The sequence below is a fragment of the Mirounga leonina genome, unplaced genomic scaffold (assembly GCF_011800145.1).
Source record: "Mirounga leonina isolate KUSES-001 unplaced genomic scaffold, KU_Mleo_1.0 Mir_165, whole genome shotgun sequence".
Classification (NCBI taxonomy): Eukaryota; Metazoa; Chordata; class Mammalia; order Carnivora; family Phocidae; genus Mirounga; species Mirounga leonina.
In genome coordinates, this window is record NW_023270415.1 from 81,621,079 (window position 1) to 81,644,359 (window position 23,281).

Here is a 23,281-nt window from a genome sequence, read left to right on the forward strand (position 1 = left end):
TGGCAGCTGCTCGAGGGGCAGCTAGAGGAGAGACAGCAGTGGGTGCAGCCTGAGCCCCGCACTGCTGCGTGCTCAGCAAGAACCCCACAAATGTCCCTGCACAAACTGAGCACATCCAGACAGGCTTTGATGCCCAGGAGTCTGAGAGGGGCTGCTCTGACCTCTCCAGGAACATGGGGACAACCCAAGGTGGGCCCTTCAAGCCCCAGGACAGTGGGCCAGGAGCACTTGCCTAAGGAGCCAGGAGGGGGGTAGGCAAGGAGCAAGACAGCCCACAGACTCTGCACCCAGGGACTGGGGAGACGGAGAGATCCACTTGCTGAACAAGCACCGTGTGGCCCTGCCTTGGGGCTAGGAGGGAGTACAACAGCCACCCAAGGGGCCTGGTGAGGGGCCCGGCTACGGGGGAGGGGCGGGGGGGTCCAAGGGGAGCTCACGTGGGGAGAAACTCCCTGAGTACTTCCTTGGAGAAACCTGGGACACAGGGAATGGGTCTCCCACTTCTTTGTGGTAAATATTTTATGTAGGGGCGCCTGGGTGGCTCAGTCGTTAAGCATCTGCCTTCGGCTCAGGTCATGATCCCGGGGTCCTGGGATTGAGCCCCGCGTTGGGCTCCCTGCTCCGCGGGAAGCCTGCTTCTCCCTCTCCCTCTGCCCCTCACCCCTGCTCATGCTCTTTGTCTCTCTAATAAATAAGTAAAATATTTTTTTTAAAAATTTCTATTTATTTATTTATTTACTTTAAAGAAAAGAAAGAGTATGCACACGCAGGCACTGAGGGGAGGAGCAGAGGGAGAAGGACAAGCAGACTCCCTGCTGAGTGCAGAGCCCAACGTGGGGCTCGATCCCACAACCCCAAGATAGTGACCTGAGCCGAAATCAAGAGACGCTTAACCAACTGAGCCACCCGGGTCCCCCTTAGGTGTCCCGCTTCTGGCTGGCGTGGCAGGGTGGCCCCCCCAACACTGGGGGATCCCAGCCAGAGGTGCTTCCCGCTCTATACCACCACCAGGGGACTGTCACCGGGGGCTGCATGGTGAAGGCCTGGTGAGACCCAGACAAGGGGCCAAGACCACAGCTGCCTTTTCTGCCGGTGACCTAGGGTGAGTGGATACTCCACTTCTCATCTGCACAGCGGGGATGGCAGCTTCTCCAGACCACATGGCCGATATGGCGGCCTGAGCGATGGGTGCCAAGCTCTCACCCAGAGGCGAAGTGGCGGTGCAAGGCCTGGCTCGACTGAAAGCCTTAGCAACCCTCAGGTCTTCCCTAGGCCACCGTGAAAACGGGGCTCTTCCCGCGGTCCTGCCCCTGCAGCCCTGAGCGACCTCCCAGACCCACACCTTCACCCACCACACTAGCCACTCATCTGTGCCATCTCGGGCACCTGGGCCAGGCCCCAGGCTCAAGATGAGGCAGGGGAGGGGGAGGAGGGCAGGCTACCACCGTCCCAGGCAGGTGAGCCAAAAGGGCCCTCCTACCCAAGCGACTTCTGGGAGGTGACACCTGCCCACCCAACCACAGCTTCTCAGCACACCAAGGCCACCACTTCCAAGTGGCGGGTAGGAATCCCATGACCTGTGGCCGCTCTGAAGCCCCCTAGCCTAGGGTATGGGTGCCCATGCACCGGGAAGTACTCACTCTGCATCCAAGAAGCCTCAGGGTGGCCCGAGTCCTGGCACTGGGCCCAGTGTGGATGGAGACAAGCCAAGCGGGCCCGGGACAGCCAGGCCCTGCAGTGGAGCCAACGGGAGCCGTGTGCGCCGTAAACACCACAAGCTGGGATCACTAATCGCCACAATGACGTGGCTGGTAAATCGGAAACCATTTTTGAGGTCTATAAAAGGCTTTTTCTCTCTGCTCTCTCCAGTGTCTGTCCGCCCCAAGACAGATCAAGCAGGGTCTCTGAGCAGCCAAAATGTGGTAGACCCCACCAGTCCTCAGCAAACGAAGCTCCCCTGGGGCCCTTTCTCGGGTATCATCTCTTGACTCCCCCCAGCTGCCAACAGACTCACCACCGGGAGAAAAATGAAGGGAGGAAGGCTAGAGGCAGAGGCGGGGAGCACAGGGGTGGGGGGATCACACGGCGTCCCCAAAGGGCCGCCTGCCCCACCCCCCAGCCAAAGTAGGACTCTAGGTGAACCGGGCAGGAGGGTCTGAGGGCTGGGGAGCTGGGGAGGAGAGGCCGAGGAGGGAAAGCAGGAGGGGTCAGGCCAGATCTTCATAATGCGCAGTCCCCAGGCGCCAGGCACCACGGCCACGCTGCTGCTGAACAATGCAGTTCTGAATTCAATTAAAGCGATTATCTGTTGTGCCAAATAAATTGTGTACAGCATATATCCTGCGGCACTTTACACCTCCGGGCTCATTATTCCCTAACTGTTTCCTCCTGTTTATGCTCTCTCAAATTAAATTGCTGATAACATGCACCAAAATAAAAAATGAGCCCACCTTGTCCCAAGAAAATTGATTCTCCCTTTTCCTGAACCGGCGATTGCCAGGTTTTATATACTCTGTTCCTGGTGATCATTAGTAATTCAATTTTCTTTTTATTAGCCCCCTTATCTGCTGAGCAATATAGCGGCAGAGCTGACCTCTTTCGCGCGGGTAAATGTTTAAAATCTTTTCCCTGATTAATTTTGCCAGTTAAGAAAAAGAGGAGAAATGGCCCGACTCTTAGCCATCACAATGAATAAAGCTTAATGTTGATTGTGATGGAATTTCTAATGCCAGGGAAATTGATTGAGCGCGGCAATTACACGGGAACAGGAACTCCAGGGAGATGGGGCCGCTCTCTCCTGGCCACAGCCTTCTGGTTATTTAAAACAATCCAATTTGCAAGGATAATTATGTATTAGTGTTTTATCTGCCACTTGAAATGAACAGGGGAGTTTCGATACTGGCCTAGCATTAGCAGGTTATTGCCACAAATTACTTGATATCTGCTTTCTTTCACATAAAGAGGAAATTAGGCAATCAATTACCAGAAAAAGGTGGACTGAGGGATAAGAGGGGCGAGTGCGCCCTCTGCTGGCCACTGGCGGCCCGGCGGGGCTGGGGAAGGGACCTGCCCCTCGCCCTGCCTCCCTCCACCGGGCAGGAGCCCACCAGGGGTCAGGCCCCTCCCCTACACAGCTTCCACGGAAGTCTGGACCTGGGCCAATGATCTGTCGGGGGAAACGGGGAAGAGAAGCTTCGATGCAGCCTGTTCACCTGTAGGGAGGCACTGCCAGCCGGCCTGGAGCCCCGGAGCCCAGGGTCTGCACCCCAAATGTCCATAGCATCAAATGAAAACTTGTGTGGGAGGCAGCCGACAGCTGGCTGGGGCCTGCCCGGGGGGCTCTAGCCCGGGGCCTGGGGACAGGAAGGTGGAGCAGGGAAAGGAGGGAGAAGGAGGGAGAAGGAAGCCTGTGGACCTTGCAGAAGGAGGTGCATGGGGGAGCCACCCACTGACTCCTTAGTAGTCCTCAGCCCAGGGAAATGCTTGTCCTCACTCCTGTCCCCACCAAAGCCGCCTCTGCCAGTCTCAGGAGCCGCCCGCCCAGCGTTTCAGGCCTGTGCACAAGCCTCTTCCACGAGCTCCTTGCCCATTTCTAAGAATGAGGACCCCACTCCTTGGCCCGGCATTCAAGACCTTTCCGAAGGCTCCTCCTGGCTCACTGCCCCCTCGAGGCCTGCTGGACACTCCTGGGCCCCTGACACAGCCACATCCCGAGCACATTCATGCAGCTCCCAGGTGCCTCCTCTCCTGTATCCAGAACCACCCCCTTCCCCTTACTGTGGCCTACGGGACCCTCCCATCATGTGGGTCCTGCCTTCCCTCTGGCTTCAGTACCCCCCCCACGCCCGCCACACAGGACTCTCTCTGCTCCTGCAACATGGGAGAGCTCATCCCACCTGTGCCCGTCACCCGCAGAGAGGCGCACCGTTCACCCCTCCTTGTCCTCATGCAGGCCTCAGTTTGGAGGTCACCTCCTCAGAGACGCCAGCTGCCTGACTACAGCTGCCCGCCCTCCCCGCAGCTCTCTGTGACCCCACTTCCTTTTCCTCTGAGCATGTTTACCACCCGAGAGTATCTTTTCAGCTTATTTACAAGTACCCAGGTAGCTGTCTTGACGACTGCAATGTGGCTCCAGCCTGCACAGTACCCACGGGACCAGCACACTTCCCTGCACCAGAGCTACGCCATGCCTGCTTGCTGGACGGATGGGGGGGCGGATGGGGGACAAATGGTGGACAGAGAACAAATGAATGGGGGATGGATGGGGGATGGACGGAGGACAGACAAGGGCAGAACAGATGGGGGAATGGATACGTGGATAAACAGGTGGACAGATGTATGATGAACGGTGGATGGAGGGTAGACAGACGGATGGACAGATGGTTGGATGAACAGATGGACGGATGGATGGATGGATGGAGGATGGATGGATGGAGGGGATGGGTAAGTGGATGAGTGAGTGGTAGCCTTCTGTAAGCCCTTCCCCCAGCAGGACTCTCCCCCACCTTTCACAGTCCTCCCAGGGCAGTCTGTGCCAAGTTATCACAACCTTTTATAACCACAAACTGACCCGCTCACCTCCTAGTAGAGAGAAGTATGAAGGCAGGAACCGTGTCAGCCCTCCGCACTGGCGCCCGCACTGCGCCCACGCTACCAGCAGGAGGCAGCCTCCACACCCCAGCCTGTGCCTGGCACTGCTCCAGGCCTAACGAGAGAACCAGCCAGCCCAGGCCCAGTGAGCACAGCACACAAGCAAGCGGGCCGAGCCTGCAGGCACAGCTCCAGGGCGGATGCACACCACCTTCCAGGCCCCCTTTAATCTGCAGACCCAGCGTCTCCGCTGGCCCCTCAACCCTCCAGGCTGCTGTCCGCTGGCGGCCAGTGAGTGTCCTAGAACGCCTGGCCTGCGTCACTATGGGAGGAGGCCAGCCCCCGTGTGGCCAGGGCCCTGCTCCCCGCAGTGGCCCCTCAGCCAGCCAGCAGCCCCTGTAGGAAGCCGGGCCTTGGGCAGCCCCCACTCCAGCCCCGGCCGCGCCAGGGACCTCCTGCTGGGAGCAGCTGCAAAAGCTCAGCTGTGTGTGCAGGGTCCCGGGTGTTGTCCACCTCTTGCCCCATCTGGAGAGGATTCCTCAGCTGCAGGCCCTCAGCACACAAGACAGGAGGAGCTCCTCAACCCAGTGGTGCTCTTTCCTTCGGGGTGCCTGCTAAAGGGGACGGCCATGGTCTGGCTCAGGCCTGTCTGCCCCCAAACCAGGTTCCCTGGGAGCAGGGACAGGACAGGCCCGGCCAGGCCACAGTCAAGACCAACTCTGCTCAACTCCTGGAGGGCGGCAACACCAAGAGCATGGACCGAAGAGGTCAAAGTGTGCCCGCCTGGGACGCCCCACCAACCCCTCAGTGCCACCCCAGCATTAGGACAAGGAGCCCCTGGCAGGGCCCCATCTGCTGTAACCCTGTCCCGCGCAATGCCTAGCTCGGCACTTGCTCCACGAGCACTTGCTTCCAGGCCCAGCGAGGAGGCCTGACGCCCAGCACGGCCCAGCGAGGAGGCCTGACACTCAGCGGCAGCCCAGGAATCCGGCGCTCCAGAGTGCTCTGGTCCCAGGGCAAGCAGCCTCGGACTGGGACACTCCTTCCCCAAACCACCTCACACCACAACCCTGTAACTCAAGTCACTGAAATACCGCCATCTTGAGGCCCCTGGCCCGGCCATCCCGTCTCCATTTGCCCTGAGCCACTCTCCCTGTGGCAAATCACGATGGAAATGGCTCAGTGCCCCGTGGGCTAGGCTGCAGGTCTCAGGAGAGCCTCGTGCCTTCTGCAGCCCCAGCACCTGGAGCAGGATGCAAAGGGGCCCGTGGACACACCCCCCGCCGCAGCCAAGCCTGAGCGCCGTCACTGCCCACAAGTTGCCGTCCCCGTGTGATGGCTCTTCTGCGGGGACAGACCTCCATCAGCACTTCTCCTCCACTCAGCCAGACCTCTCTGCCGACCGAGACAACATGTGACACAGGAGCTGAGCGGAGCCATGAATCCCCGCGAAGGCCCGGAGGCCCCTGGGCACCACTTCCTGACCTCTCTCCGGGCTGCCCCAACCTCCCTGGGGACTCAGCCACCCCCTGCCAGCCTCCCAAAGCGAGGGGCGTTCGCAACCCGTCCTCCCTGTCCTCCCCCGTCAGGCCTGGGACAGCCTGGCCATCGGTCCATCCACAGCCTTCTGTCCGCTCCCAGTCAGTCCTGCAGCCGGAGCCCAAGCCTCAATCCAGCCCCCTCGCCGTGGCCACCAGGGGACACCGTGGGGCTCCCTTTGCTCTGTCCACCTGCGTCCAGGTCCACACTCACCGTGGCAGCCAGAGGGCAGGTGGGTGGCCAGCACCCTCCAGCCTCACTTCTCACACCTTCTCGTGGCCCCTATGCCCCGCTCTCCCGCCACCAGCTCCCATGCAGGCGCTCGGCTCTGCCAGGCACCGCCTCCTCCCGGGCAAAGCCCTGCTGGCCCCTCTGTGGGCTCCCCAAACGCCCGGCACAAAATAGCCATTAGGGCACAAGTCCCAAGTCCGACTGCCCAGGGCCCAAACCCCATCACCTCCAGACTCCACGTGCATCAGCCTGGACAGCCATTGCCACGCATCCACCAGATGCTCAACGGGGAGAAAACAGGGCTACCATGGGACCCGGTCCGCCCGGAGGAGCCCGGGCCCGCCAGGACACAGCGTCACAGGTGACCTCCTCCCCCTTCCCTGCCCCCGACGGCCAGAGACCCCCCACCCCTGACCACCGGCGTGTGCCAGTTCCCTCAGTGTGCTGCCATCACCGCACTGGGCGGGGGACCACGGCGCGTGACGCCCCACTACCCTTCACCCCTCACTAAACACTCGCGACTCAGGAAGTGCGCAACGCGGACTCCTCCCAGGCCAGCTCAGGGTTCCGGAGGCAGAGGCAGCAACCGACAGGGAGAGGAGGACAGGCGGCAGAGGCCTAGGGTAGGGGAGCCCCGGGCAGCATAAACCACCCCTCCTCTCCCTGCAGGCCTGCGTGGCTCCCACCCTCTCATCCACTTGCTGGCTCCTTCCACCACGACGGATGTGACTAGGTCTACAGTAGAGATGCACTAAAAAGGCCACCACACACCTGCCCAGCGGCATCTCCCCCACCCAGGTGCGGGGTACAGTGGCCCAGCCCTTCTCCTCTGCTCCCCAGCCCAAGCCACCCCCTGCCCACCGGGCGGAGCGTTCTCGGGCTGGAGCACTGACAGAGCAAGGTGGATGCTGAAGGTGGTTCCTGACAGGCGAGCAGCGCCAGTGCAGACAGAGGGAGAGGTGAGGCTCACAGACCTGGCTCAGCGAGCTTTCCAGAACCCCTCCTCCTGGCCATACCTTCCTTGGTGGGGAGGTGGGCCCGGCCTGGAGGCAGGCAGCACAGTCGGTGCCTGGTGACCTGCATCAGGCCCCTGTTGGGCGTCTTCTTCAGGATGGGGCTGCTCTTTCCCCGGAGGGCCTGCCTCCGCCGCAGGCTGAACTGGCTCTTAGGAGTGGCAGCAGGTGGGGGGCTGCTCTTCTTGTCCCCAGGAAGGCTGCAGAGACAAAAAGCAGGCAGCTCCCAAGGGGCTCCCCCAGTGGGGCGGCTGTCCCCTTCCACCCTCGCCCACCCAGACCCCGGCCCCGCGGAACCCACCCCAGGAGGCAGCCAGCTGCAGCGGGCCCCAGCCTTCGCAGCTCATCAGCAGCGGCTGCCTGGGAGCTGCTACCCTCCCCTCCCCCGCGGAGCCTGGAGCCGGCCCAGAGAGAGGGCGGCCCCACCCCTGGCCCCCACCTCCGGCTCCCCAGGCCAGAGGACCTCTCCCGTGGGGCTGGGGAGGCCCCACGGAGCCACAGCAGAGAAGGGGCTGCCCCCCACCTCCCCAGCCATCTCGGCAGGAGGGACCACTTCTCACGGCTCCCCTTTCCACAACAGCTGACACAGAGAAGGGCCTCTGTACAGAAAAGGCGGCAGAGCCCACATAACGTGGCCAAAGACCAAGGTCAGGCAGCAGGACGGACCTCCAGAGCGGGACTCGGCGTGAGAACAGCTCTCTGCCCTTGCAGTCAACAGCTGCCGTGACTAAGCCCCTGACCCCAGACCAAGCGCCGAGCCTCAATGCCATTTTTTAGCCTCCTCACAGTCCTTGAGGGTGGAGGGCCAGGGATGTGATATCTACTCAGTGAGACAGTGACTCACCTGGTCACTTGGCCGCCAAGGGGGCAGACTTCCTCCCTGGTGCCCCCTCGGTTTGCTCACCCAATGTCTGGCCCGGGAATAAAGCAATCATCCACAAACCCCGCAGACCCCGAACCAAAGCTGCCCCAGCAGCCTCTGGTCTCTCACCAACAGGACAGAGGGGCGGCTTGTCGGCACCTGCCTCCACCTGTCCTCACTGGCCGAGCCCCCACTGCTCAGCTATACGGGAGAGCAGTAAGCCCAGCCCCACTGGTACTGGGCACATGGATGCCACCCCCCAGGCCTGACCCAGCAGCAGATGCTGCTGCTTCTCCTCCCACACTCCTGCAGGTGGGCCCTCCCACGGGCTCTGTGTACCAAGCAGGGAGCTTAGAGGCCTGGGCCTGCCCCGACAGAACCCTGGGGTGGTGGCAGGGGCGCCTACCTAGCACTTCCCCGCCTCCGGATGATCTTGGTGCGGCTCTTCACTTTGTAAGCCGAGAGCGGGGTCTCGCTGAAGAGGGGCTTCAAACCGCTGGGTCCCACTGCTGGCCTGTCCCCCGAGGGGGACCGAGACGGGACGGGAGAGAGCTGGGAGGCGTGGTCCTTGCTACCAGCTTCTGACTGCCAACGGAAGGAGGAGGATGAGGAGGCCGAGGGGCTGGACGCTTTCCACTTGTACTTGCTGGGGGAGGCCCCAGCCGTGGAGGACGCAGCCGACCTCCTGGGCTTGGCATCCGGATCAGCTCTGAGCTGTGGCTTCTCCACCTGTTCTGCTGTGCCAAAGGGGGCCTTGCCCACATTCTCTGAGGCTGCTCTGGGACTGAGGGCCCTCCGAGTGGCCCGGGGGCTCTTCGCTGAAGCGGCCACCCACTTGTAGTTGTTTTTCCGGAACTTGTTGGTCCGGCAGGACACAAGCAGTGAGGACTCTCGGGCCTGCCTGGGTCCAGAAGCTGGTCTGGCTGGGCCGGCCACCACACCAGCGGAAGCTGGCTGATCTGTGTGGCCAGCATTCGCTCTCCCATCTCCGAGGAGACGCGCGGCACAGCTGGCCACAGAGTGTGAGCCCACCTTCCGGCCCACAGCCACGCCACTGCGCTGGGGCAGGGTGGACGCTGCGAAGCGCGCCCTGACGGCAACTGCACTCTCACTGACAGTCCGCCGGGGCTCTGAGGGGCTGTCACTCATGCTGCTCACGGACTTCACTACCCGAGGCTTGCCAGGCTCCTCCTGGCAGACCAGAAGGGGGTCCTCTGCACCACAGCTCCCCTTGACTCTTCCTGGCTTTGGGGGTTGCCGCTGTCCCCCCGGGGGCTCGCCCTCACCCTCCTGAGGCCTGTGGTCGCTCCCGGGGGGGTCCTCAAATTCTTCCAAAGAGCCCCGAGGGACCCCTGCAGCACTAGCCGAACCCGGTTTTGATGGTGGTTTGATTTTGATGACCATGTTCTGATCTGAACTAAGCTGCACCTGCCTCTCCAGGACATGCTGCTGGGGGTCAGGACCCTGGCTGCCCCCAGCCCTGCGGGGCAGCGGCACAGGACAGTCACCGGGTGGGTCTGACGGTCCCGGGGGCCGATTCACAAGGGAGTATTTCTTGCGCCACGCAGGCCCGTGGTTCGGGGAGAAGCCCCTCCGGCTTGGGCGAGGGTAGCAGGCACTGAAGGCCCTGCTGCTGTTGTAAGCAGGTGGTGGCCACCGGGAAGCAGCTGGGGTGCCGGGGGCAGAGCCATTGCCATGGAGGTTTTTGTAGTCATCGATCAGACCTGAGAAGGCAGAATCACAGGCTCAGTTAGCCAGAGGGTGAGCGTGAAATCAGCAACAGTCCCCTGGAAGTGCATCAGCTGACAAGATGCCCCACAGACCCCACCTCACTCCTGAGCCCCTGCCAGGCCGCAGCACAGGACAGGCAGCCCCTAGAGCCTGAGAACCACGGACGTTCCCTCGGCCCATCTCTTCCATGAGCCTTTTCCCACCAGCTATACTTCAGTCCTACTTCTGGTTGTTCATCCCAAAAATGCACCCGTGGCAAGATATCTCTAATTTACCAGGAATGTTATTATACTGCTTCCACACTCCTTTGAGGGGACGCGTCACTCGACATGAAGACACCAGCAAGGACTCTGAGGCTCACCAACAGGACAGAGGGGCGGCTTGTCGGCACCTGCCTCCACCTGTCCTCACTGGCCGAGCCCCCACTGCTCAGCTCTACGGGAGAGCAGTAAGCCCAGCCCCACTGGTACTGGGCACATGGATGCCACCCCCCAGGCCGTAACGCCTCGGCGAGGGAGCCACTCAGCCGCAGAGGCCCTCTGGCTTGCCCACGGGTGGAACCGGGCCGGGGGTGCACCTTAGTAATCTCCCCGCCTGGCACACGGGACAATGAGCGTGAGACAACGGACACCCGTGAGCATCCACGGCTGACAAGAATGTCACACTGTCCTCCTCTAAGGGGAGAAGAGGCCTGACTGGAGCCCCGACAGCACGGGTCTTCCAAGGAAGCCCCTGCACGGTCGTCCCGGGGCAGGAGGGGCAGGGGCCTCAGCGGAACAACCCAGGGGGTGAGCACTGCGCCAGCAAACCAGTGCTGGCCCCGCACCTACGCGCTCCCCCCTCAGAGTCCTGTCCCCAGGCCCAAAGAAAGCCAGGTCCTGACCCGCCGACACCCCAGCGCACGCAGGGGCCCAAGAAGCCTCCTCAAGGCTGGACCGCCCGCCTGGACTCTCCCCCACACACGCTTTCCAATTCCTCAAGTCTTCTCCTTAAGGGAGAACTTCAAACGGGAAATTGTTAGGTACAGAGACCTCAAGTAGGGTCTAAAAATGGAAAAGCTGGGAAACCAGGCCTGGGCAGTCGGGGCCTCGAATACCAGGGGGAACGTGGGCGTAGGGCGGGCGCAGCCAAACGAGGCTCCGGGGTTCTGCCCTCCGCCCCACTGTCCGGCACCGGGAGCGAGAGGGCGCCGAGGGGGCGCCCCCCGGCGGTTGCTAAGCGACGGCCCCGCCGCCACCCGCCGAGCGCTGAAGGAGCCGCACTACCCGTCGGGCGAACCTCGGGCAAGGGGCTGACCCCGACCGGCCCGGATGCCCCGCCAGGCCGCCCACCCCCCCCCCCCGACCGCAGGCGCAGAGCGACCCCCTTCGGGGAGGCGGGCAGGGGTAGCGAGGGGGACGCGCGCCCGGGGCCCGGCCCGACCCACCCTGCAGGAGACGGATCTGTCGCCGTAATTGCTCCTTTTCCTCCATCTCCCGAGTCCGCGACGCCCGGCCAGGCCCCCGCGACGTCATCGCCGCGCGACTGTTTTCCCCCTCGGGCGGGGCGGGGCGCGGGGGCCGGGCGGAGTCGGGGCGGAGTCGGGGCGGAGTCGGGCCGGGCCGGGGGCGGGGCGGGGCGGGGCCCGCGCGAGCGCCGAGACTGCGCACTGCAGCCAGGCCCGGGCGTTGGCTGGGCCGCGAGGGCCGCGCCGTCGTCCTGGCAACGGCCGCGGAAAGGCGGGGCCCCGCGCGCGCGGAGCGAGGGCCGGATACGTCGGCAGGGAGCGCCGGCAAGTGGCGCGAGCGCCCCGGACCGGGCGGCGACCGAGCGGGTGGGCCGGGCCTGGGGCGGCCGCAGCGGGCCCCGGGCCGCGGGCTGCCGTTCCGCGTAGGGCGAGGCCGGGAGCCGCGGAGAGCTGGACTCCGGAGGCTGTGCGGGGCGGCGTGGCGGCGCTGTTAACGCTGCTCCGTGGGCCGGCGCAGGGCAAGGCCGAGAACGAGGAGCCCCTGGGTCGGGAACAAACAGGCGCCCACCGACTTGTGCTCCGCGGGGGGTGTGAAATGGTGCCGCCGCTGCGAAGGCAGCCCGGAGCTTCCTCAAAAAATTAGGAAGAGGAGCGCATGACCAGCGGCCGCCTGCCCCGGGCGGGCGCCCTGGAGGCGTGAGAGTGCCGGCACGGCCCCGTGTGGGCTGCCCCGCCGCGCGCCGAGTGAGCCCTGCGGAGGGAGGCTCTCTGCCCCATGGGCCGGCCTCGGCCACGCGACGCCAAGGACGCGGTCAGCAAGGGCCGCGGCGCGTGACTCCCCCCACGTGAAGCGCCCGGAGTCGGCCACCGGACCCAGCCGGCACGCGGGCAGCGCTGACAAGGGCTGTGGGAGGGGGCGTGCAGACCAAGCGCTTCGTCAGGGTTTCTGTTTGGAGCGCGGAGGAAGCGTGGACAGCCCGGACGGTGGCCGTGCAGTACTGGGGTGTCCTTAGCGCCACTGAACTGGACGCTTGAAAATAGCCGCAGGACGTCGTCTGTGTTGGGATTTTTTTGCCACAATAAAATGGAACGGACACAACGTGTTTGCCGCAGACCCGCACAATAGCCAGTGTTACGGGAAATTCTTCAGGCGGAAGGGAGATGATGTGGCGCGGAGACACATACGTGCAGAGGGCAGAGAGTGGAAGTTTGCTAGAAAATGTTAACCCTCCTTTCTTACATCCTCTAAAATAAAGAGTTACAGCAAAAAATAATGAAAGTGTGAGTAGTAACGATGATAACATACCATCAGCGCTCACGGCGGCAGACCCTGGCATGGCCCCTGCACCAGGATGACACACAGATTCATGAAGTTTTCCATAAAAAATAATGGCGGCTTATCCCACATGTAGAAGCAAAACATATGCCAACAATGATGCGAGGGGTTCACAGGCGCTGTCTGCTGGAGGTGACGGCCCACGACCCGCCTCCAGGTTAGTGCCTCAGCTCCTCCAGGGCTGAGTGCTGCCCCGCTTCGCAGACAGCGATGGACACTCTGAAGGACTCTTCTGCAGTGGTGGCATGCCAGGCTGAGAAGAGCAGCCTGCCCTGGCCGGCTGGCAAGGGGCGGAACCCCATCTGGGCATCCCTCCCAACCCAGATGTCTTTGAGGGGAGGCACAACCGATCGGGAACCATCTTTACTTCCTGTGCCCTTTCTGGTCCCTTTGCAAGTACCACCCAGGCCTGGCCATCCTCTGTCCTGACCCCTCCTCCTCTCCCACTGCCACTGTCCTGGCTGAACCCTAACTAGAGTGTCCATCTCTCCCCTTCCCTCTTCCTCCCCCACAAGCAGCCAGAGGCACCCTAGGAGGGAGGCCCTGTGGACAGGCTCAGGGTGACTTATGTATCAGGACTGGCGTAAGATCCTTAGGTCTTGGCAAGACTCTGAGGGCAGGGGAGGGGCGTTCTCAGTGAGATGAAATTTCCCACGAGGGATCTTGAAAAGCACTCCTTTGGGCTTGACTTGTGTTCCTTCTCTCGAGAACCCTACAACCATCACCTTGTGAACGAGTCAGGGCTGGCTGGATATAGAGGAGGGACAGCACGTGTCCAGTTATACCACTGACCCTTTTGATGGTCAGCCATCAGCCAGACACGTGAGAGGATTAGTTGCCAGCTAACTCCAAAGCCGTGAACCCAGGCGATACCCCGTGGAGCAGAGATGATCCATTTCAGCTGTGTCCAGCCTAATGGCATAATTTAGAGCAGCTCACGCATCTGTGAGTGAATGAGCAGATGTTGTTGACACCACTAAGGTTTGGGGTAATTTCTTACACAGCACAAACCGAGATTCGTGAGTCTAGCACTGAGCCTGTTCTCTTCTGCGTCTGGACCAGGGGTGTCTGGACAAGCTGTCCGGTCCAGGGGTGGCGGAGAGGAGAGCCCGGCCACTTGCCAAGAGGACGCACGGTGTGGAGATTCGTCTCCTAGGGCTGAGAAACTAAGTAGAATGTAAGTGCTGTCACAGTTAACCTACTAAAATCTATCTAAACAGTTACATTCAGAACTCGTTGACGCCCATCAGACTGGCAAAAATGAAACCAATCTGCCTTCAGTGTTGGCTCAGGGCGTCAGGGGGGCAGAAACTCACACTGCTTACTCTGGACATCGGCATAGCCTTTCTGAAGGGCAATTTGCAATGTGTGCCAAGACCCTGAGTACTTTCTGAGTAATTGCATTTTTAGGAATTCCCCTCAAATGACACATTCTGTATGAACACCAGACAACAATACCTAGCCTGTTAATAGCTCTTTACAGCATGCCCGGCCCTGCTCTGGTGTCAAGACATCAGCACACTCAGGTGCCCCAACCGTCTCCGGGGTCACTTCCATCTGAGGGACAGGTCCTTGTCTGGGCCTCCCCGTCCTGCACATCCTGGGCCGGCCGCTAGGTGGCCGTCTCCCCCGCCGTGCTGCCTTCTTGCTGACCACCCACACTGCCGGCAGCCTTTCTCCCCCACCCCGAGGTGCTCCTTCCCAGAGGGCTGCCCAGGTGCCCGCGTCCGTTGTGAAGGACTTCTCTCTCCTCGCAGGGCTGTCTTCTCCCCGAGCCCTGGCGGCCCCCACCTTCTCCCACACCCAGCTTCCCCTTTCCCTTTGCGTGTTTTCTCCGCCCTGCAGCCAGGCAGGCTGCTTCCTTCCTGAGCTCGTCCCACCACAGCCACTTCCGCCCAGCCCCACAGCATAAAGCTACCCCGGAGCGCAGCACCTCCCCAAAGGGAATGCGGTGTAGCCAAGTGCACTTTTGTCAGGGAATACGCACAAAATGTCCAGTCTGTCCTGCGTTATCTGCTTCCCCCCACCCGAGCCCTTGGGGACCCTCCTGCCAACTCCTTCCCTCTAGATATGCAAGCAGGTGGGAGTCCTCAGGTGGGAACAGGTGGTGGGCAGGCTGGGACCACTACCCCATGGATGCCCCCTCACCTTTCATTCCAGAGGGAAGGGAGCAGGACGTTACTGTGGAAGACAAATGCTCTCAGGGGCCCTATGGACCCCTGCTTCACCCCAGCATCCACCCCACACCTAACCCTCGCGGGAAAGCACGACTCTCAGACCCTCTGGGCCAGATCCTTCTAGGAGAAAAGTGTTTCGGTCTCCTGTTCCCAGAATCGCAGCATTTCCACAAGGCTCTCAGGGACCAGGATGGATGAATCTCACGAAGACCACCCTCCACAGGCCCAGTACTGAGTGAACCTCAGCACTAGAGTGTCCAGCGGATAACTACTCCCCTCCTGCCCCAGCGAGGCCTGGACTCCAGCAGTGAGCGCTTCTCCCAGCTGGGGCAGAGTGAGGCTCGGAAAACCAGAAGCAAGAGCAAGGGGTGCGCGTCCTCGGGCAGAGGCCCCGTTGGGGTGGGACGGGCTTCTGTGGCCCCCGCCCCAGCAGGCAGACAGCTCAGGGGACCAGAGAGATCACAGCAGGTCCCAGGGCGGGGACTCTGAAAGGAAGCAGCGGCCCGCTGCCTTCCTGCCGTCCACGCCCCTCCTGACTCCTGGGGCACCCCTGAACTGACGCTGCCCTGCTCTGGGGCTGACCCGTCCCCCCCCACCCCCCCGGAGATCTGCCCACCGTTGACTGAGCAGTGCTGGGCAGATGCGCCCCAGCGTCCGGGCTATTGACGGGTGGCCGTGGCACTGGCGGGAGGGATGCCCCGCGGGGGACTCAGTCCCCACAAGATGGGACTTCTGGGGCTTCTGTCTGCGCTTAGCACCATCTGGCCCTGCAGCAGCCGCCAGCAAGGGCTCCCAGTGGCCCCGAGGGCGGGACAGAGACGTAGGCACCAGGTGGGAGGAAGGGGAGCCCAGCCTCCCGTGGGAGCCTGCGGAGGGCGTGGGTGCCGACTTTCCGGCACCGCAGGAAGCCGGGGAATGTCCCTGGAAGGGCCGGCGCTGGGTGGAGCGGGCCTGGGCGGCTCCCACTCACAGGCGGGTGGGGGTGGGGGCGCTGCATGGGCCCCCATCGCGGACCCGCGGAACCTGCTGCCCCTGGCGCCTGCCCTGGTGCGCGCCACCCTGAGCCTGGAATTCAGCTGCCTCGGCCGCTCGCCCATCCCCTCCGCGATGGGGCCGCTCCCACCGGAGCTCTCGGGCTTATCTCTGGGATCTGAAAGCCTTTTGCCAGGGGCTGGGCACCCCCAGGGCAGGGTCTGCGCTGGATTGCCACTGCCACGCCCTGCCCCAGCCCCGCACACCCGGTGGGCGGAGGCCGAGTCCCTGGTTGCCCAGAGCTTCCTCCACCTTGGGGCAGCCGGCCTTGCTGACCCCTCCAGGCGCACAGACGGAAGTGCCTTCCCTGGCTCCGTCTGGGGTCACGGCTTGCCGGCTTGCCCTCAGAGACGTGTGTGCTCTCTGGCTGTGGACCCCCAGGCCTTGGCCGGGCGGCCTTACCTACCTCAGTGCAACCTAGGGCTCGAGGAGGACAGAATGGCGCCCACCCTTCGCCTCTCGAATGGGAGCCAGGGAGGGGATGGGGTGCAGGGCCAGCCCCTCCCACCTTCTTTCCGCCTTTTCTCCCCAGCAGGCTCTCTCCTGCCCCGTCAGGCTGACCTCTGTCCTCTGGCAGGAGTCAGGAGTCCCTCTTGTTTTGGCTATTGCTGAAGAACTGAAAATGGGAACAGCAGCCGTGCCCTGGCCCCACCCCACCCAGCCTGAGGCGTGGCAGCCCCAGGTAACAGCCTCGAGGCAGGGGGGCCCTGTGTGCCACCGTCCGTGGTTGCCGTGGCCAACGTGGCCAGCGTGCGGCCCCTCCCGCCCACGGAGGGCTCCTGCCTGGCACCCCTGCCTCAGACCCAGTGCCGGGGCGGCCGCGCGCAGGAGCAGGGAAAGAGGCAGGCTGCCTGCAGGGGAGAGGACCCCAGGTAGCACAGCCTCCCGGCATCGACAGCAGAGGCCGTGGTAGGCCTTGCGGCCCCCAACGCGTGACGGCACACGACGCACACCACCGTGTACGGGCACACGTATCCGCACACGCAACAGACACGCAGGAACACACGTACACGCGAACACAGACCACACACACGCACACTCCCGGCCCGAGCTCCTCAGGCCCTCGGAGCCTCCCCGCTGCCGAGGGCACCTCTTCGCACCGGCAGACGGGGCCCCGCGCCAAGCAGCACCTCCACCCGCCGCCCCGGAGAGCCCGCAGGCCTGCGCCCCGGGCTCGGGGCCTGGGGACGGGAGCCGCCCCAGCGGCCTCATGACCCCCCAGGGATGGCTTACGGGTTTGTGTGCGGACTGAGTGGGAGCGTGGGGGAGCTCAGGGTGTGCGAGGCCCGCGGAGGGGCTCTGGTGAGGGCTCGGGAGCGTCCGGGTCAGCGCGAGGCGGGACGCGGTGGGAGAAGGAGCCCGCGGGGTGCGAGTCTCCACAACCCGGACAGCAGGGGCGCCGAGGGGCTGGGGGCCGCCTGCGCGTGGAAGCCCGACCCCAGATTTTCCCAGTGACAGCTTTACTGACGTAAGGCCCATACCACGCGATCCACCCACTTAAGGTGCGAAACTCCACGGGCTTTAGCATATCCAGAGTCAGACACCAGCACCACAATTGATTGTAGAGGATTTCGTCCCCTCAGGAGAAACCATGTGCGTATTAGCTGCGACCCCCGCCCCCCCCACCGCCCCGGCCGCCGCTCGTCTACTGTCTGCGGACCTGCTGCTTTGGAGGTCCACCCGTGCCCGTTCGGGTCGCAGCGCGTCAGTCCTGCCTGCCTTCCCAGGGCTGACGGCCCTTCTCTCCTAGGTCTTCCCGAGGATGTCACGTGCCCTTTACTCAGCTGATGGACGTTTGGGTTGTTTCTACATTTTGGTTTTTTCAAATAATGCTGTGTGAGCCTTCCCGGGCAGGTTTTGGTGTGAACCTATGTTTTCGTTTCTTTTGAGCCCAGCTAGGAGAGGAGGGGTGAGGCTGAGGGTGGTTCTCTGTGGAACCTGCGGGGGCCCCAGTCTCTCCCCCCCTCCCCGCCCTCCCCCCTGCATGGTGGGATCTGGGACAGCAGAGGGGGTGTGGGGCGTGGGGGCGCTTCTCCGCGGGGTTGGGCTCGCAGCTCTCAGCTGGTTCGTGATGTGAACGTCTTCGCGGTGCTTGCTGACCTTCTGCACATTTCCTTTGGAGGAATGTCTGATGGGCTTGAGTTGAAAGCAGGAAACCACGGGAAGTACCACCAGCTGGAGGTGGGGGCTGTGGGCGCTGGGGCCGCTGGCGGGCCCCACTCGGAGCGGGCAGAGGGGCCCCGCGGGGTGCACTGGCTGGGGCGTTTCTGGGAGTGCCGGCCGGCTGGGCGTCACTGGACTGAAGTTTCACTTTTGGGTCTGGGCGCCCGCCCTGTGCACTTACTCAAGCTCCCCAGCAGAGCAGCCGTACAACTCGGGCCTGCAGGGTGGACCTGACTGCCGTCGCGGGCCCGGAGCCTGGGGTGACAGTCACGGTGAGCTGCACCTCGCGCCCATGCCATTCCCTGCTGCCGGGGTGGGGGCGGGGGGTGGAGCTCATGCTCAGTGGGGGTGATGCCGGCCCTTTGGGGGATCACCTGGTCCCAGCACCCTCCCAGGATTCCCCACAATCCCAGACCAACTTAGGGAAGCCTGAGGCCTCTGGGAAGCGCATCTGGGTTTGGGCTTGACTCCGGGGGGGTGCCTTCCAGGCACCCCTTGGCCCACTCTGAATTCAGACCAGCACGGAGGCTCAGAGGTTTCCTACTGACCAGAATGGCTGGGAAAGCCCGCCTCCTGTGGCCCGGGGCCCAGGCCTCCTGTGTCCTGGGTCAGGCCTGCTTTGGCCTCTGGTCCCTGAAGCCTCAGCCTTGGACTGGTGGCTCATGGAACGCTGGGCACAGAAAAAGCCCTAGAGGACGTACCTGGAAGCTGGGGATGCTGTGGCTGGACCTTGCTGGGGGCCCCTTGCCAAGTCCCCAGAAGCTTGGTGGTTCCTGCTGCTTCTGCCCTCTGAACACCTCAGCCAGGGAGACGGCTGATGCAGCAGCTAGAGCATTGGGCTGGGGTCCCCCTGAGGCCCCTGCCTTGCCCTCCCCTCCCCCGGGGGCTGCTTTTCAGGAGTGGCTCTAAGCCTTGCTGGGCTGACAAAGTGACAAAGGTTTCTGGGGGTGGCTGAGGGCTGCCTCCCCCCCAGCTCTGAGAGTCCCAGCGCTTTCCCGGGCTCCCTGTGGGCACTCTGGCCATGGTACAGATGGTGCGAATGCCGTCCCAGCCCCACGGAGAGACGCTGCAATGCATGACAGGGTAGACACTGGGTTTCTTTCTGTGCTAATGATCAGGAGCAGGAGTTTTCTGACCGTCAGAGCGTCCCAGGACCGGCCTGTGGAGAAAAGAGCTCCCTGTCATTGGAGGCATCCAAGTAGCAACTGTTGCCCCATCCCCCTCTCTTTTAGCCCTGAGGGCAGCATGGCTGACCCATCTATCCTCCTCAGGAGCAATGGCATCTGCCTTTGAGAGCGTGATCAAGAGTGTGGTCCGGGAGCTGGACCACAGCGGCGAGCTCATCCCCGTGGACAGCCTGCGGAGCTCCACCAGCTTCCAGCCCTACTACTTGTTGGGAAGGAAGCTCTCGAGATCGTGGTTCTGGAAACCCCGCTACAAGAGCATCAACCTGTCTATCAGGGACATTCTGGAGCCTGATGCCCCAGAACCAGGTACCCCGCCTGCTGGGAGGGGAGGCAACTGGCCAGCCTGCTATCTGCTCTGGGCTTCTGGGCTCTCTGGTTTCAAAGGACAGGGCCTTTTTAAAGGTCCCTCTGCCCAGGTGGGACGGGGGGCGGGCAGGAGGACGGGGCCTCAGCTCTGGTCTGGCTCTAGCTGTGAAACAAAGTGCGCCCATCCACGTCTACGACTCCATGGACGGGGAGCTGCAAGGCAGCGGGGAGCTGGAAGCCCCAGGACGGGGGAGGTTTGCAGGCGGGGCGGCGGTGTTTGATAACTTCAGCATCTCAATGAACGTGCGCACACTGCAAGTGGACCCCAACATCTGGGACGCCATGAAGCAAGAGCGGTGAGCCCCCCGGGGGCTGGGGCCCTGCCAACCCCAAGCAGCTGCTGGGTCACAACCCCGGAGTGCCAGGAGTCACAGGGTGTGTGTGCCAGGCCAAGGGTCAGCACAGTGGCCGGGGCGGGGGGGCAGTCCCCAGGGGCATGCTGAGCCCGGCAGAGGGAAGGCGGCTGCAGAGGTAATGGGGGACTGCCTCCTGAGGGCTGGGGTGGAGCAGAGCAGACACAGGGACAGCCTGAGGAGGATCATTAGTTCAGGGTAGAGATTTGAAATTTGAATCCAGGGAGGGGCAGGGAATGGAGGGAGAAGCAGCTAGACAAGCGGCCGGCCGAGGGGCGGGTATCTCCAGGGGTCTGCAGGTGTCCACTCAGCATCCTGGATCTCATCCCTCCCCGCCCCACGAACACTACTGGGAGCCACCAGGGAGGGAATAATGGGAGTCCTGTGCCTGGGCCGCGTCAGCCCCCCGGCAGCGTGGCCCTGGGCTGGGGAGGGCGGGACACACCCCCTCAGCTTCCAGGCCGACCCCCTGCCACAGGCGCCTGCGGCAGCCCGAGCACAAGGTCCTACAGCAGCTGCGGAATTGTGGGAACGACGTGTTCGTGGTGACGGAGGTGCTGCAGACGCAGAAGGAGGTGAAGGTCACCCAGACCCGTAAGCAGGAGGGCTCTGGCCAGTTTGCACTGCTTGGAGCCTTATCTTTGCAGGTGCGCGGCATGGGCCATGGATCAGGCAGGGGGCGGGAAGGCAGGCGGGGGTGCCCCGGGCAGCCCCCCGCCGCCAGCACCCAGCCGACCCAACCTCACGACCCAGAGCCCAGTCCTGAGCCCACGTCCATCCCTCAGGGCCAAGGCCAGGGCCACCAGAGCCGGAAGAAGACAGTCACCATCCCCTCAGGCAGCATCCTTGCCTTCCAGGTGGCCCAGCTGCTTATTGACTCAGACTGGGGTGAGCTGGAATTAGGGTGTCTCTTGGGGCCCAAGCCCCATGGCAGAGGCAGGCACTCGGCTGCACAGCTTCCTGGGCGGCTGAGGAGCCCAGTAGGCCGGGGGTGAGGGAGAGGCTGGGGTCACTGGCCGACCTGCCCCCCATCTCTGCTCCCACCTGGCTGCCAGATATCCTCCTCTTCCGGGACAAGAAGCACAAGAAGCAGAGGACCTTCGGGCTGCCCAAGAAAGGTGAGGCCTGTGCCCCCGCCACCCGGACTGGGGCCTCCTGCACAGCCCGGCTCAGCCGGAGGCTCCTGGGGACCGGTGGCGAGAGTAAACGCACACGCGCACGCGCGAACGCGCAGCCCGGGGGGGCTCTGAGGCAACACCAGCGCCGGCCTGGCCCAGCCTCACCCCTGCCCGGGCTGCTGGTGTTGGGCTGGTGGCGATGCACTGGGAGGCCCGGGGCCTGCTCCCCGCCCTGACTCACCTGCCCCGCCCAGGCCACCAGCTTACAAGAGGCGCAGGCAGCCAGTCACTGCTCTCCGGATGCTTCAAAATACAGGCGGGTCAGTACCTTCTTGACAACCCTGGGAACCTGGGTGGGCGCCCCTTTCTGCCCCCTGGGAGTCCGCCCTTCCCAACCAGGGCTCTCCAGGGTCAGTCCCGGCCCTCTCCCCGCAGATGGGTTTGCGGAGGACTGGTCGGTGGTCACGGGAGACTTCCGGGGCCTGCAGGCAGAGGTGGGGGCCCAGGCCCAGGTCCTGCAGGGCTTGTCCAAGGAACTGTGCGAGCGGCTGCTGGCAGGCCTGGTGCAGGTGCTTCGGGAAGAGCCAGCCCTGCAAACCCTGGAGGACGCGGTGAGCAGCCCAGGGGACTGGGCCGGACGGGAGGGGCCTGCGCCCGGCCCCCCCGGACTCACCGGCCCCTCCACGTGTCCCCAGCTGGAACAGGGCCTGTGCTGTGGGTCGGTGGCCCCCCTGGATGGTCCAGTGGACGCCCTCCTCGAGTGCCTGGTGCAGAGCTCCGGAGAGCTGGAAACGCACCTGGCCGGCTCCATCCTCTACCTGGTGGAAGCGCTAGCTGGTGAGAGGCTCCTGGGCTGAGGCAGGGAGGGGCAGGGATATGGGCTTGTCCAGCGGGTCCTTCTGGAACCCCCTCTTAGCTGAAGTCTCCCCCCAGTGCTGAGTGAGAGCCAGCATGAGCTGCTCGTGGAGATGCTGGAGACAGAAGGCCTGTCCGGGCAGCTCAAACTGGTAAGAGAGCGCGGGTTGCAGCTTGCAGGGGAAGGGGCTGGGCCTGTGGTGTGGGGCCCCAGGTGCTCCTAGGATGGAGTGATGTGGGCAGGTGCTGGATGCTGGGGGGAGGCGGGGGAAGGGTAGCTCACTGGCACCCTCCCTCCCCGTTCTAGCAGGTGGGGAGCGTTTTGGAGCAGAGCACCCCCTGGCAGGAGCGCAGGCATGTGTCCCTGCCACAAGAGCTCCTGGGGAGCAGCTGGGACCCAGAGGCACCTGCCTGGGTCCTGCTGGAGGAATGCGGCCTGGGGGTGCAGGTGGACGTTCCCCAGGTGTGCTGGGAGCCCCAGGCCCAGGGCCGCACGTGTGCACTCTATGCCTGCCTGGCTCTGCTGTTAGGCCTGAGCCAGGACTGCTGTTAGGGTGGAGCCTGCTCGCCTGGGCAGCTCTGCGGGGTGGGGGGGTGGGGAGCCTACCCGCTGCCAACCCTGGGAGGCCGAGAGCCCAACCCGGCCTGCAGCCAGTTCATCCTGGGAGTTGGGGAAAGCCAATAAATGTGATGTACAAAGGAAAGATGGCTCACCGAGTTTCCGAGGGGGCCCCAGGTCCGGGGAGGGAGCACAGGAGGGGGCTGAGCACAGGTGTCCCCTCAGTGGTCTCGCTGCTGTGGTGCCGTGGGGCGAAGGGGGCCGCCCTGTGTTGGGACCTGGCCACTCTGGAGAGACCCGCCGTGTGGCTGGGCCCCGGCCCCTCCCCCGCGGGCTGGCCTGTGAAAGAACAGGGACAGTGTGCAGCTGTCTCGGGGAACTCGAGAACTGGGGCTGCAGAGGGGACCAGAGCAGGTGAGGCTGACAAGCACAGACCTGTTCTCCTGGGGCTGCGCGGAGGCTCCTGGACAGGCAGTGACCCACGCCAGAGACCTCGTCTGAACAGTCAGGTCTCGTCCGAACACCTCTGCTCAAAGCTGAGAGTCCGTCCCTGGACGCGGGAGCTCCTGGCCCCCGAGCTGCAGATCCCTGGGCGTTCAGCGGGCCTCAGCCGCCCGTGGCAGAGGCGGCCCCGAGCGTAGGCACAGGTGGTGACTGACGTGGCCGCGTCTCCAGGAAGGTGCACAGCCAGGAAATCTGCTTTTCCTTGGTGGGAACTGCAG

The 23,281-nt window shown here is 63.6% G+C and overlaps 2 protein-coding genes across 4 annotated transcripts in view; one reads left to right on the plus strand and one right to left on the minus strand.

Moving 5' to 3' along the window:
- The window catches only part of ZC3H3 (zinc finger CCCH-type containing 3), a 91,301-nt gene extending 79,832 nt beyond the window's left edge, over nt 1–11,469 (minus strand). Inside the window, exons 1-3 of the mRNA XM_035012024.1 lie at nt 11,393–11,469; nt 8,642–9,959; nt 7,377–7,573 (exon numbers count right to left, since the gene is read on the minus strand). Coding sequence (XP_034867915.1) covers nt 7,377–7,573; nt 8,642–9,959; nt 11,393–11,438 — 1,561 coding nt within the window. The 5' untranslated portion in view covers nt 11,439–11,469. The remainder of the gene's footprint in view (nt 1–7,376; nt 7,574–8,641; nt 9,960–11,392) is intronic.
- Nucleotides 11,470–18,006: 6,537 nt separating this feature from the next.
- Nucleotides 18,007–22,700, plus strand: GSDMD (gasdermin D). 3 transcript variants are annotated; one of them, XM_035012074.1, is made up of 11 exons: nt 18,007–18,393; nt 19,354–19,614; nt 19,778–19,970; nt 20,506–20,674; nt 20,813–20,915; nt 21,083–21,145; nt 21,400–21,465; nt 21,581–21,756; nt 21,841–21,982; nt 22,079–22,152; nt 22,308–22,700. In XM_035012074.1, exons 2-11 carry the CDS (start codon nt 19,398–19,400, stop codon nt 22,551–22,553), a joined length of 1,449 nt encoding a protein of 482 aa, XP_034867965.1. In that variant the 5' UTR covers nt 18,007–18,393; nt 19,354–19,397; the 3' UTR covers nt 22,554–22,700. The 3 variants fall into 3 exon arrangements, with proteins under 3 accessions (XP_034867965.1, XP_034867966.1, XP_034867964.1); XM_035012075.1 differs by having other exon boundaries at nt 19,393–19,614; nt 22,311–22,700; XM_035012073.1 differs by having other exon boundaries at nt 18,008–18,393; nt 19,393–19,614.
- The last annotated feature ends 581 nt before the right edge of the window (nt 22,701–23,281 follow it).